General features: G+C 38.1%; 1 protein-coding gene across 2 annotated transcripts in view; it reads right to left on the bottom strand.

Moving 5' to 3' along the window:
* Positions 1-2,656: 2,656 nt before the first annotated feature.
* GARS1 (glycyl-tRNA synthetase 1) overlaps positions 2,657-15,083 on the bottom strand; it is a 43,712-nt gene continuing 31,285 nt past the window's right edge. For both annotated transcript variants that reach the window (XM_049093767.1, XM_049093768.1), the window contains exons 12-17: positions 14,526-14,666; positions 10,025-10,110; positions 7,667-7,776; positions 5,181-5,274; positions 4,287-4,477; positions 2,657-2,929 (exon numbers count right to left, since the gene is read on the bottom strand). In XM_049093767.1, the coding sequence (XP_048949724.1) occupies positions 2,780-2,929; positions 4,287-4,477; positions 5,181-5,274; positions 7,667-7,776; positions 10,025-10,110; positions 14,526-14,666 (772 nt within the window). In that variant the 3' untranslated portion in view covers positions 2,657-2,779. The remainder of the gene's footprint in view (positions 2,930-4,286; positions 4,478-5,180; positions 5,275-7,666; positions 7,777-10,024; positions 10,111-14,525; positions 14,667-15,083) is intronic.

Here is a 15,083-nt window from a genome sequence, read left to right as displayed (position 1 = left end):
TGTTTATATTGATTAAGGAAAAAGCAAAGGAAGGTCTAAAATGAGTGCATTTCAAGTGATTTATTGAACAAAATAATTTTGCAAGCTGTTGTCACAGAGATCATCTGACATCTCTAGTACCATCTCATGCAATTAGTAAGATCATTTCTATATTTATATGACTTAGCAATGAATTCCATTTCTGGAACATTCACCTATGTTCAGGATTTTACTGTTATGAGCTGTTAGGCAGTATTAAGATTCTGGACTCCTGCAAAAGTCAGGCACAGACCACTTCTCTGGACACACCTCCTCACTGTATTTGAATGCCCCGAATTCCAACCTAGGTTTTAAAGAAACTACTGTGTTCCTATGCACATTCCACAGAAACCAGTTTGAATCTGACCCTTCACCATCACTATTTTTGGAGAGTGAATAAAAAGGGGTAACTTCTCGGAGACAGTGCTATTTATCTAGCTCTTATAGAACTAGCCCACGGTCTGATACATACAAATACATAAATGCTATAAAGGCCTCATAGAGCATCAAGCCAGAAAGACCTTGGCTTCAAATACATATTGAGCTTGAACAGAAGAGAGGTGTATGTGTGAGCATGCACACACATGCACAAAACTCTTCATTCATAAGATAGTTCTTCACCTGCTTATGCTCAGCATCAAGCACATGTGGCACAAACAGAACCAGTGAGCTCTGCTTCTGGCTCCCATTCCCCACTCAGGTAATCAATCACTCTAGGGACAGCAGGTGTTCTCTCAGGAGAAATCATGCACTGGCCCTAGGGGAAGAATAGAGAAGAGGAAGGGAGGGCTCCCAGAATTAATATCCAGCACTGAACTCATGACAGATGTATTTGCCAATTTAAAGTGAAGACAGCTTTAGTTATAATCCCTTTATGATCCAAAGTAGGCAGTCACACTATGTATTAAATGTGTATCTTTACCGGTGCCTGGGTGGCTCAGATGATTAAGCCTTTGGCCCAGGTCATGATCCCAGGATCCTAGGATCAAGTCCTGCATCAGACTTCCTGTTCAGCAGGAAGCCTGCTTCTCCCTCTCCTGCTTGTCATTCCCCCTGTTTGTACTCTCTCTCTCTCATGCTATCTCAAATAAATTAAGTTTTAAAAAATGTATCTTTACTATTAATGAGCTCATAACAATGTGAGGTGGTGGTGACTGATTGGCTATGGAGGTACTGGCTGTAAAACGAAGTAAATGAGAATAAGCAAAGCCCAGCCCCAATGTGAGAATGCTAGACTATGCAAGTAAGGAGCTTTAAGAAATCTGAGGTGAGGGCACCTGGGTGGCTCAGTCAGTTAAGCATCTGCCTTCAACTCAGGTCATGATCGGGCATCCTAGATCAGCAGGGAGTCTGCTTGTCTCTCTTCCCTGCTGCTCTTGCTCTCTCTCTCTCTCAAATAAATAAAATCTTAAAAAAAAAAAAAAAAAGAACAAGGTGAAAGGAATCCCTAGAAAATGAACACTCAGTGTACTCAAAATCTAGTTCCTTATCAGTTAATAATGAATGCTTTAAAAAGGACCAGACAGAAGAGAAATAAGCTTCAGTAAAAAGCTTTCTTCCCCCAGAGATTCATTAAAAAATTCGACTCATCCAAAGTCTATGTATTGAATACCTACTACTGTGGCAGACACCATCAGAGAAGAGATAAAAATGAAGGGAATTCCTGGGAGATCCACTATTTCAATTGTTCTTCATTCCCAAGACAAAAGAAACATTCTGGAGACTACCCTGCCCCTACCTTACGCTGTCTGAGAGGAGGCTGAGACACTAGATAAAGTCTTAACTCTAGAGAGTTGTTCAAATTTGCACATCCTTGAATGTTTTCCTAACAAGTAAATATATGTGTTTGAGTGTTCTATACAAAAACATAATAGAAGTAAAGTCCCTCAAATCTGAGCCCAAAACTTCTAGGCTAGAATCATGACACTGTGATGGTTGAGAATTACTAAGTCAGACAAGATGGGTGGCAAGTTCAACAACTGCCAGAGCTACTTGCAAAGCCAAGACAAGCATGCCCTAGGATAGCAGGCTTCTGCCAACGCGCACCCCCTCTTGGAGACTCAGAAGAGCAAAGTCCTCTGTTCACATAACATCATGGCTGCCAGCCCTAAGCCCCCACTGCAGCATGCTTCCTCCTCTTCCTCCTCCCTCCACTGCTCCTGCGCCACCCATCCCTACCTCAGCTTTTCCTAGAAGTGGTTCCAGCTGCTGAGAGAATGCTGTCTCTTTAACACAATGCATCACTTTTTTTTTTTTCTTCAATGCATCACTTTCTCAGAAAAAGAGAAAGAATAGAAAAGGCAAATCTAGAGAGACAGAAAGTAGGTAAGTGGTTGTTTGGGGCTGGGGTTGGAACGGACAGTGATGCTAAGTGCACATGTGACTTCTTTCTGGAGTAATGGAAATGTTCTAAAATTGGATTGCAGTGATGGCTACACAATTCTGTAAATACAGTAACCATCACTGAATCACACTTAAAACTAGTGAGTTTTATGGTATGTAAATTTTACCCCAATACATCTATTGATGAAAAAAACGTATTAACTGCATTTAACATTAAGCCATGAGTATGACTACCCAAAGGTGGAAAAATACAGCTTTGCTGAAAATGCAGAAACATGAGCAAATGAATTACAAGTTTTTCAGAATTCCTTCAACTTTAATTATGGGGGTCAAATTAGGCAGCCACTGAGGATAAAATGCAGTCCTCAGGAGTAATTGCAATGCTGTTTGTAAAGTGGACATAAGAGCTACTTTTTCATTAGGGCAAGTGGTCGTCAGATGTTGCCAAATTCGTTATTCCTCGATTGCCAGTCTCTTGCCCTTCAAAGACAGGATACCTGGCCTCCACATCGGCCCACGTGATGCTGCCATTGGCCAGATCGCAGACCACACTGGGCAGTTCAGAGACCTGCGGGAAAGGAAAGAGAATTGCAAGAATCAACAAACTTAATTAGACTGCCAAAAAGAAGAGTCACTCTGAACTCAGGAGACCTTCTAGAGAGCCAAATCAGTGTGTAAATAATGACAAGATCCCTCTGTAAACTGGTCCCCACAGAATGTTTCCCATCACTCCTACTGAAGCCTCCTTACTTACTTATACTCACCTCTTTCCCAGTCCTGCGGTCATGCTTTACTTCCAGCCCAAAATATCTACCAGCAGCCCTGGATAACTTAATTCTCCCACAAAGCCCCTCCTAGTTATTCTAAATCTCTGTCACCTGAAGCTACTTCATGTGTGTTAAACTTTAACTCTTAGAAGAGGAGCTGGTCAAGTAACACGAGTGAGGGAAGGCTGGCAAACTGGAGAGCCCTGAGCAAGGGGACCAGCTGTTCCTTAGCCATAACCAAATATTGGTTACTACACAGCAGCAATTCTTAAACTTGTACATAATCATCCAGAGGTCTTGCTGAAACAGTCATGTCATGCCCACCCTCATGGGTCTCTAACCTCCCACCCACCTCTGTTTCTCATTCAGTAGGTGAAGATTTTGCTTGTTTGACAAAATCCCAGGTGATATGAATGCTGCTGGTTCAGGCACCACACTCTGAGAATCACTATCAAGTGGGTATGTAGGTTCAGAGTAGCCAGATCTGGGTTTGTAAAAAGAAAAACCAGAAATCTTTGACTTCCGAATTAGAATATAGACTCCTTTGGAAAAAAAGCATTCTTTCACTTCTGTTTTCCTATTATTAACTCTCTGTAGAAAGCTGAGCACATAAGAGGCACTCTAAATAAAACCTCTGCTCAAAATTAATAAATTAGTCAGGCAGTTGTCAATTAAAGTGGGTGTTCTTTCCTTTCCCATCTCCATTAACCCTCCCCATTAAGTAAAATTACTGAAACATTATTGGCTATTTTGAATGGATTAATAGGAAAAGCTTATACATACATATGTATACATTTGTATAGAAATATAAAGATAAATATGTCTAAGCCCACTAAAGCCTGCCAATAAAACTATGGCAGCAACCACTCAGGATTGTATTTCTCTTACCCAAGTAAACAAACAGCTATATAAAAGCAAACTGCTGGAGAATGAGCCCAGAGTGAGCCAAATGGTTATAAAACATTAGATAACTGTTAACGGGTATTTTCGTAATTAAACCAAGGGGATTTGGGAATCTGTGCTCTGATATCAGCCTATGATTAAAATTCAAAAGGGGAAAAAAAGGGAGGGTGCATACAAACAACAAAATCCGGGTCAAGTCAGAAGGAACCAGTAGACATTTCTAAGACTAAAAATGCTAAAGAAAACGCCAACCACCTCTGCTCTAATTTGCCGCATAGAGTCTCGGTCCCGCAGGGTTGCCGTGTGAGGGGTCTTGTTCACTGTATCGAAGTCAATGGTGATGCCAAAAGCCACGCCAATCTCATCAGTCCTGGCATAGCGTCTTCCAATAGACCCAGAGGAGTCGTCTACTTTATGAGAGACGCCGTTCCTGGTCAGGGCTTCAGCTATCCAAAACAAATTAAGTAAATTTAAAATAAAAAATGGAGAAAGTCCCAATGTCATTTAAATATTGTCACACAAGCTCAGGAAATTTGTAAAAGGGACCGAGACAAGAGAGCAATAAGTAACAACTGCAAAAGAAAGAAAAACCCCCAAAGTTTACTAAGTGCCTTGCTGGAGTCCAACCCCTCACTCCTACCACCATCTCACATAGGAGAATGAGTATCACACCAAGGGTCAAGGCCGGAAGGCCCTGTCCAGACTCCCTCACCTCTACTTGCATGACTCCAAGCAACTCAATGAACATCTCCCATTTCCCGATTCTGAAATAAGTGGGCCCCACCACACGACCACTAGGAGCCTGTTCAGTGCTGTGGGAACAGTGGATGTAGATCTACTAGGGTTGTTAACACTGTACTAGGATTCCCCCAATGAGGGGAGCAGTGCCAAGGTCAAGAGGAGAAGTGAGGATACTTTAAATCTGACCCTTGGTTCCTATCTTTGACTAATTCAAATGCTAGGAGAAAACATTCTGAACAAGCATACTCTCTCTTTTAGAAATAAGAGCAGAGGCTAAAATCACTTAGATTTATTCTTTATTTAATATGTATTTCTATTGAAAAAAAAAAAGATACATTTCCTAAAATTCAGATTCAGTCTACTTGACAGTGTTCCCCTGGAGATTATTACCCAATTGGATTTGCTTACATAATTCCTTGACAAATGGCATGAACTCCTGGTTTTGACTCAGTGGCAGGACCGAACACTTGAATGGAGCTACTACAGCAGGGAAACTGAAGAACTGCATGTTTTTAAAAAGAAAGAAATCCAAAGGTGTTAGTTTATAAACATTTAAACATTATGTCCAAACTGTATTATCAAAATACCAAAACACATGATATGAAAAGCAGAGTAACAAAAGAGAAGAAACAAGATAATCAGGACCAGAAGGATCTGGTTTTCAGCTCTAAATTCAAACTGCCTTAGTGAACTCTGGATCTTAGTCTCTCCGTCTAAAAGCAGGTACCTACCATCTGCTCTACTTACTTCACACGTCTGCTGTAAAAAGCTGAATGATGTGAAAGCATTCAGAAAGCTACCATATAAGATGGTCATTTTCTGGTACCACTTAAAGCCTTACGTCTTTCTATGGAGACTGCTAAAGACCCTCTCTCCAAATCACCAAATAATAGGTGGCAATGCCAAAAAACAAAATCCCATTCTGTCCTTTAAGAAATTCAGCATAGCTGAAGGATCTGTGAGTCTTAGTGACCAGGTAAAATAAAAAACTTAAATAATTTGCAAATGCATATCCAAATAGTATGAAACAAAAAGAGATGCTTTATATACCTGCATTGAAAAGTACAACCCATCTAAACTGCTCCTGAAATAGGTTTCAGAGTTACTCAGAAATAAAGAAAGCAAAGGTACTCTGTGGAAGGCAAACTAGTCTTCCACTTTGAGTCAGAAATAAAAAGTTGAAGCCAGTTTTTAAATAATATTTGTATAAAAGGTCCACAGGAAGGCAAGAATATGGAACTCAGAATGACAAAGTCCCATAAAAATCACTGACATGGGTTCTAGCTGAGTCCCTCAAAAGCCTCATTAGCCTTAAATGCCAAGCAATGGTGACTACCCACTGTGAGTAAACCCTAGAGTCCATGGCTTCCTGAATCATACAACATTCAGAATTCCACTCCTCTCTTCTATCTGGTGAGAGAGAAGCGAGGACCTACCTTTATAGAAAAATAAATTTTTTAAATGACTTTTTAAATCTCACTGACAATGTTTTTATACCAAATTTATAGGAAAATGGATTAAGGGACTAGGTAATAAAAATTTAGAAGCATTTTTTGGCTTCCAAGAGCCTAATCAAATTTCTCTTCATGAGGGTAATCTCTATACAATTCATAAAACACTGTCACTAATTTATTCTTGATTAGGCCTTATAAAATCTCTATTAACATTACAGTTATATCAATATTGTTAGATTCAAAGAAACAGCTAAAAGATTTTTAAAAGACCTTTTTATTAGAAAAATAAATAGAAAAGGTTCGAAGCAAACTTGGTATCTAAAAAGAATACTTTCGTATGCTGCCATTCCTCAGGAATAACCATGCCTATATTTATTTACATGTTTGGTGTCTAGACCAGGTTCTTACTGTCTGTTGAATGAATGAGGAGCTTATTCCTTAAATGTCAGGAAATAAAGATGCAATTAGGGTAGAGAATAAAACAGTAAGTTTATTAGCTACATTATTACCAAGAGTATATCAGATTTTTTAAAATACTGGCACCAAGAACGTATCAGTCTATTCTTCAAGGTTAAATGTCCTAGAAAGATCTACAGAGTTGATGTCTCACATCATATACACTCATCTGTAGAATGGTTGTGCAGATAAGAATGTTTCATTCACTTAATTTGGCGTATACAACCTCTCCACTCTAGCCAGTCTTCTGATTTTCCTGGAAATCTGTGCCTATAAATTAAAGGAGTATAATTTCTGCAGGCAGTGGCAAAGTGTGAAAGGTGGAATAAGACACAGTGAAGAGATAAAGTGGAAGGCAAGGAGCAGTGAGTCAGACGCATCAGAGCCAAAAAAAACAGTTTGTGGGAGTTAATGAAGACTTCTTAGAAACATTTATCTTTAGCAGTGCTTGAATGCTAGGAAAGGCTATACTCCAAGTACTACTGCCCAATTTACTATCTGTCGATCTCTCACTTGGTATTCTTATAAGAAAAAAATATAGATCCTTGGGTTCAGTCCTGTGAATCAGGATCTTTGGACTAAAACGTTTACCCCTAAAGTCCTTGAATTTTATGTAGTTTGAGAAAGTTCCCTTAAATGCTTCATCCTCTTCCTCCCAATTTTCTGAAAACATGAGTATATCCAGAAAGTGCCAGTATCTTTCATTGAGGCAATACAGATAGTTCCCCCAAAGTAGTATGTTCTGTCTCAGATAAAGAGCACCAGGCAACTGTATCTAGAAAAATCTACATATCCCAAAGCTCAAATGAGCTAACATAAGAATGTAAACAGCAAAGGAGAGAGGAGTGTTCATACCAGTAGCGCATGCAGTAACTAACCAATCACTAACTAACCAATCATTTCAGAGCCTTACTAATAATGTACTTCAGTAAATTTCATTCCCTGACACTATGAGAGAATAGTGCAATATCCAAGACAACTTACTGTTCTCTGCTCATCTCCCTCACGCACATGGAATGTATGTTCAAATACCGTATACATGATCCTGCCCAGTCCAAAGGAGGGTTCAATTACATTCGGAACAACCTCTTCCACTGAAAAAAAGATAGAAATCCAATTAACACGTTCTCTCAAACTCTACATAATGCATTGTGGGTCCTCTCTCAACAACTTATTAACACTAAAAAGATCTCTACACTTTTTTTTTTTTTTTTTTAAAGATTTTATTTATTTATTCATGCGAGAGAGAAAGGCAGAGACACAGCCAGAGGGAGAAGCAGGCTCCATGCAGGGAGCCCAACGTGGGACTCAATCCCGGGTCTCCAGGATCAGGCTCTGGGCTGAAGGTGGCGCTAAACTGCTGAGCCACCCGGGCTGCCCCAAAGATCTCTGCTCTGCATGGACTTGATTGATCCTGTACATCAGGACAAAGAAGTGAGAACATTCCTTAAAACCGTCTGATAGGAAAAATGATGCCTTTAAAGAGAAAGTTGGAGTGAAAAGATTTTTCATCAAATGTTTGTTTATACAACATAAAAATGAAACAAGGTAGCAGAGCATTCCTTCCATAGTAGACCACATAATGTTATGTATACCAAGTATACCACAGTTGGTAAGCTATGAGCAGCAACAGCCAGTCCATCATCTGCCTTGCCTTGCAGAAAGCATTAAACCTCTCAAGCTTTTATAACACTTTGCTAGAACCAAAAATCTACCACCACAGCTGGCCAAATTAACAAAAACAATTCCTATACACAATAAATATCACATGCTTTGTGTTTAACTTTTTATCTTGCTATCCTGATGAGAACTCTTTAAGAGAGCCAAATTACTGCCATTGTACTTCCAAGGTTCTGGGGTCAAGAGGCCCTCAGAGAAGAGTTTGCTCGGGGATCTGCACTCAATCAAAGACATTTACCAGAGGCCTCACAGAGGAGAGGCTCCACCTCTGGTACACACAGGAAATGTATTAATTATTACTTATTATTTGGAAAGGAAGGAGTGCTAAGCACTAGGTCTAAGATAACTAAAATGATTTAACTTTGGACAGTTTGTTTCAAGGGAAATAAGATAAGTAGAATAAAAAATTCACATATGTGGAAGAAAAGAGCGGCTGTTTCCTTTGTCTGTGATATAGAGTAAGAATAACATCTTAAAAATACGGATCCCTGGGTGGCTCAGTGGTTTAGAGCCTGCCTTTGGCCCAGGGCGCAATCCTGGAGACCCAGGGTTGAGTCCCATGTCAGGCTCTCTGCATGGAGCCTGCTTCTCCCTCTGCCTGTGTCTCTGCCTCTTTCTCTATCATGAATAAATAAATAAAATCTTTAAAAAAAGAAAAAAAAAAACATCTTAAAAATACAACCAAGGCATCCTCTGCCCATCCTTTTGGGTCACCCAAGCAACGGTTAAGTACAGTTCTGAACCAGCTGTCAGGATGGTGGTTAAAAGCCCCAGAGAGGGGCACTGGAGTGGCTCAGTGGTTGAGCATCTACCTTTGGCTCAGGTCATGATCCCAGGGTCCTGGGATTGAGTCCTGCATCAGGCTCACTGCAGGGAGCCTGCTTCTCCCTCTGCATATGTCTCTGCATCTCTTTCTGTGTCTCTCATGAATAAATAAATAAAATCTTAAAAAAAAAAAAAAAAAAAGCCCCAGAGCAAGAAGGATCCCCTTGCTTACTCTGATCACTGCTCAGATTGTTTTTTACAGCTCCCTGAAGCCTGGCTATAGGGCAGACCAAAAACAAACAGAAAAGTAGGCATGCTCTCTCCATGAGCAGTAGCTTCTCAAATACCCACCTACTACCCCCAGTTTCCAGAAGCTTCCAGCCAGCCACAGTTAACCATAAGCATCCTCTGTATATTCTCTGAAACACTCATGTTCCAATTCATGTAATTTGTTCTTCAAAAAATAATCACCTCCTTATCTTTTAAAAAAGCATGAAAGATCACTAATCTAAATGACTTTTTAACAGATTAATTTGCCACAAAAGACAGAAGGGGTGAGTTCTCTCCTTTGCTTAAAAAACAAAAGGACATTTCCTTAAAATGGAAAAAAAAATGGTTTTAATCAAAGAGATATTCTTCATATGTACTTAGGGCCACAGGAAATATAAAGCTGGCATTATGAACTATCTTTCAGTATTAATACAATTAAGTTTTTAAAAAGGCAGAAGATAATGCCTTAAACATATTCATAAAATTTAGAGTTGTGGCACTGAAGATTTATTTTTCTTCTTCAAATTTTCTGTAAAATGGTTATGTCATTAAAAAAGAAAAAAAAACAACAACTTTAAGGAGTAATGACCTTTTGTGTTTGTTTCTTAATTATTTTTACAAACTTACCATGTAGTGTTTTCTGGAATCTCTTCACACTGACCATGTCTTTTGTTAACTGAAATGTTTTCCCCTCAGTTTCAACAGTGAATTCCCTACAAAGAAAAACACATAATATATCAGTGAAACATGCATCCCTATGCCTTAATTTAAAGGAGTTTTTTTTACCAAATGCTAAACTGTTTTCATTTTAAGTGTAATACAGCTTGGTCAATATTTTTATCCGGATAAAAATAACTGAACTCAAATTTAAATTATTTGGAACACCAACTTAAGTATTATAAGGAACACTAAATTAAATATTATTTTAACAATGACATCAAACAGTATTCTGGGAAGCACCCAAAAATGTGACTAGTTTTATAAAGTTCCACAAGTGTCTCAATGATTAATTCCTTTGGTTTTGAGATCAAAGTAAAGTCGAAACCACTTTTTTAAAAAATTAAGTTTTAGAATAATTAACATAAATTTGTCAGAAACCGGTCTGCTGGCAAAAGGATCACCATTTTCATTATTGTTCTAACAAATGTAAAAATGACCAGCTTGTCATCTTATAGAAAGTAATCTTAAAATCCCCAGACTAATTCAATGTAATTTGACACCTACATTGATAAAGAGCAGCTTGCAGAAGTTTAATGATTTGGGTTGATATGTCAATATAAAACATTATCCCTCTGAAAATCACGGACTATATTATGCTCATATCCTGAGATATGCCCATTTCATTTGTAAGAATTCACTTTTATCAAGTGCTTCATGTAATACCTGTATTTCAGTTTAGGAAGTATTTCCTTATGTTTTGATCTGTTTGGATTTGTCTTGGCTCACAAGCAGCTCAGTACCAGGAAAAGAGAGCCCTCGTGTGGTTGTCTTTAAGCTGTGTAGCTGGTACACTGCACTGCATTTTGCTAGTTTCTAGCACTGATAAGCTTGTGCATCATGAATGGTTCTCACTGATTTTGTCTATTTTTACTATTTTGTCTGAGGTTGTAAAGGCATTAAAATTTACATAAACATTTTCATATATATTCTGTGAGTACAGTTTTAGAGTAGGTAATAGTCATAAAAAAGCTAAAATCAGTGAAGAGACGTTATTTGAGAATAAAGGTTTTTGACAGATAATGATATCTAACTAGTGCTCTAACTTGCCCATTTTAATGAGATTTGATGTTGTTTTAGCATAAATAGATGTTAATTCTGGGAGACCAGAATGCTTTAAAATTTTCCTACTTAAATGGCTGATTGTATCTTCAACTTGTTACAAACTTTCATATCACAGAAGTTCTTTTGACAAATGTATGTGCACATGCAACCATCACGCTCCATTTCAATCTTCTTCATTCCCAAACAGACGTGCTTCCTTCCACTATAACCTAGACTCATCTTTCCTAGTTTTACATATAATCTTTTCTGTCAGACTTCTTTCATTTTGGCCAGATATGAAGTACTTCATGGTTAGCAGGCCATATGCAGTCTTTCCCATGTTGTCTTTTTAAATAACACTTTGAAAACGCAAACCTCAGTTAGAGGGCTATTCAAAAATACAATATAAAAGACTTTACACACGCACTTAAAAAACTATACTCTTCGGCTATTAGATATTTTTTAAATGGCAATTAAGTTGGTTATAAATTTATACCTTCAAACTCCTATCATTTTGTTTTGTCGGCTTACTCTACCAATTACTGAGAAGGGTGTAGAAATCTCTGACTACAATTGTGGATTTGTTTATATTTTCTTCCAGTTCTGTCAAGTTTGCTTTATAGACTGAGGCTGTTTTTAGTTGCATAGTTAGAATATGCCTTCTTGATGAACTGATTTTTTTAAAAGACTTTTATTTGAGAGAGAGAGAGAGAGAGAGAGAGAGAGCAAACGAGCAAGCACACAAGAGGGGCAGAGGGAGAGGTAGAAGCAGACTTCCCACTGAGCAAGGAAGCTGAGCCAATGTGGGGCTCAATCCCAGGACTCCGGGATCATGACCCAAGCAGAAGGCAGATGCTTAACTGAGCCATCCGGGTGCTCCTGAGCTGATCCCTTTAACATTACGAAATGCAACCCTTGTCCCTAGCAATTTCCCTTGTTCTGAAGTTGACTTTGGTATTAATACAGCCACTCCTATTAATTAATGTAACACTCATCACTCATTTGTATGGGAAATATTTTTTTATTTTTTTACACTTAAACCTCTTTGTGTATTACAATTACAGTCAATTTCCTGTAAACAGCACTTAATTGGGTCTTGATTTTTTTAACTAGTCTGACAATTGATGGCTATTAATTCAAGTGTTTAAATAATTGCATTTAGGGCAGCCCCGGTGGCACCGCCTGCAGCCCAGGGTGTGATCCTGGAGACCCTGGATCCAGTCCCACATCAGGCTCTCTGTATGATGCCTGCTTCTCCCTCTGCCTGTGTCTTTGCCTCTCTCTCTCTATGAATATATAAATAAAATCTTTAAAATAAATAAATAATTGCATTTAATATAATTATTGACACTGCTGAGTTTAAATCTCCATCTCAGGAGTTACTATTTGTCTCATCTTTTCTTTGTGTTTTCCTTTCTCCTGCCTTCGTCTGCAGTATTTTTTTATTATTCTATTTTATCTTCCTTATTGGTTTACTAGTTATAGCCCTTTGGTTTCCTTGTTTTTTCCAGGTAATTGCTCTGGAGTTTACTGTATATACTTTTTCAAACTTATCATAGTTTACCCCCCCCCCAAAGAGTATCATGCCACTTCACATATAACGTATGCACCTTACAACAGTATGCTCTCTCAATTCTTTGCTCTCATTCTCTGAGCTGCTGATGGTGTATGTTTTACTTCTAGAAGTTTCACAATACATTGTTAGTTGTTTTTGCTTTCAACAGTCTACCATCTCTTAAAGAAATTAAGAGATGTCATTTTAAATAAATTAAAGAATGTTATTTATATTCACCCACATATTTATCATTTCTTTGAGTAGCTAGATTTCCACATTTCTGCCTGAAGAACTTCTAACAGTTCACCTAGTATAGGTCTGCTGGCAATGTATTCTCTCAGCTTTTATTTTATGAAAGTATTTTGCATGGTAGAGTGCTATGCACTTTAAAAGATCTCAATCTCTTGTACCATGGCTTGCACGTTTTTTGACAAGAACTCTAATCATTATTCTTATCTTTGCTCTTTTTATGTAATGAGTCTTTGTTCCCCTGGCTACTTTAAAAACTTTTCATTATTGGTTTTCAGCAATTCTTTTTAAAGATTTTATTTATTTATTCATTAGAGACAGAGAGAGAGAGAGAGAGAGAGAGAGGCAGAGACACAGGCAGAGGGAGAAGCAGGCTCCAGGCCCAACGTGGGAGTTGATTCCGGGACTCCAGGATGAGGCCCAGGATCGAAGGCAAGTGCTAAACCACTGAGCTACCCAGGGATCCTGGTTTTCAGCAATCTGATTCTAATGTACCTTTCAGGTGGTTTTGTGTTTATTCTGTTTGAGGTTGAACTTCTTGAATTGGCTTACAGATGTTATTACATTTGGAAAATTTTGACCTATTCTATGTATCTTTGGATATTTTCTCCATATGTCCTCTGTGACTCCCAATTACACATGTTAGATTGCCTTATATTGATCCAAAGGACATTTTTTTCCCACTCCCTTTTTTTCTATGCTTCCCTTTGGATAGTTTCTATTGCTATGTCTTCAAATTCAATGATCTTCCTTCTGCAATGTTTAATCTGCTGTTATCCCAGTTGGTGCATTTTTATTTGCAATACTGCCGCTAAATTTCTGCTGGTTCTTTTTTTTATATATATGTTTTAATTTGTCACTTCATATGTTCATGTTTTCCCTTACATCCTTGATCATATGAAGTATATTTATTACTGTTTTAACATCCTGTGTGTTTATTCCATCACGTTCGTCACTTCATGTTTCTTTTAACTGATGTCCTCAATACGGGTCAAATTTTTGTGCTTTTTCATATGTTTAGATTTTTTTAAGTAGGCTCCATGCCCAGCATGGAATCCAACATGGGGCTTGAACTCATGACCCTGAGATCAAGAGTCAGACACTTAACTGAGCCACCCAGGCACCCCTGTTGAGAATTTTACTGTTTGTCAGACAGTAAATTTTACATTGTTTAGTGCTGGATTTTGTCATATTCTAAGAATACAATATATCTCTATTGTTTTTATATTCACGCTTAAAATAATTAGAGACTACTCCAAAGCTCAAAAGAAGAACAATGACTGAGAGACGTGTCATTTTTAATTATTCTTCAGTCACTTCCTTAGACAAGTCCTCTCCTCTAAGAAAGTTATCACAGAAAAAAAAATATCATTATGGTTCATTTCAAATCTATTTCCAGGCTGTAATGCCAAAATTTCAGCAAACTGCTGAGATTTAAATATAGCCAAGAGATAATACTTACCTGGAAAAAATTTCTAAAGAAACTGATCTCACCCTTTCCAAACCTGCAGAGAGGACGTATCTAAATGGAGCCCACATAAAAGCACACATTTTAAATCTTACCCTTTTTCATTCAGTAGTTTCTCCATTTCTGTAATGTAACACTCATCACAAACAGCCAGGTACTCCAGCACCAGCTTTGCATCCTTCTTATACGCTTTACCAATTGCTCCCTTACTGGGTTCAAACTGAACAACATTGACAGTTTTGTATGAAGTAGTCAAGGAACCCAAAAATAGAGAATTGTCATGGTATTTTAGGAAACGATCTTGAGAACAATCCATCATCGAGTTAAAATGACTAGTTCTCTACTGGCATCCTAGATACTGTTTATAATGACTTCAAATGTAAGATTAAATAACTACTGACAAAAGCATTCAGACAAACCTCACTCAAAATAAGTAAATGCTGTCAACAAAGACTTCTTCAAAGTTACAGTGAGATAAAAGGGATATTATATCTAATCAGCAACATAACCCGAGACACAGCATAATTACCTCTGCTAACTATTGCTGATTTTTGAAATGTCCCAAACACAACAGGATCTACTTTCTGTCACTGGCCTAACCCTAAGATGAGCCTACAACATCACTGCCTGGTAAAGAATGGAAACTTCGACTT

This window comes from Canis lupus, chromosome 14 (assembly GCF_003254725.2).
Source record: "Canis lupus dingo isolate Sandy chromosome 14, ASM325472v2, whole genome shotgun sequence".
NCBI lineage: Eukaryota > Metazoa > Chordata > Mammalia > Carnivora > Canidae > Canis > Canis lupus.
The sequence above is the reverse complement of the archived record's forward strand: the minus strand, read 5'-3'. Positions and strand labels throughout refer to the sequence as shown.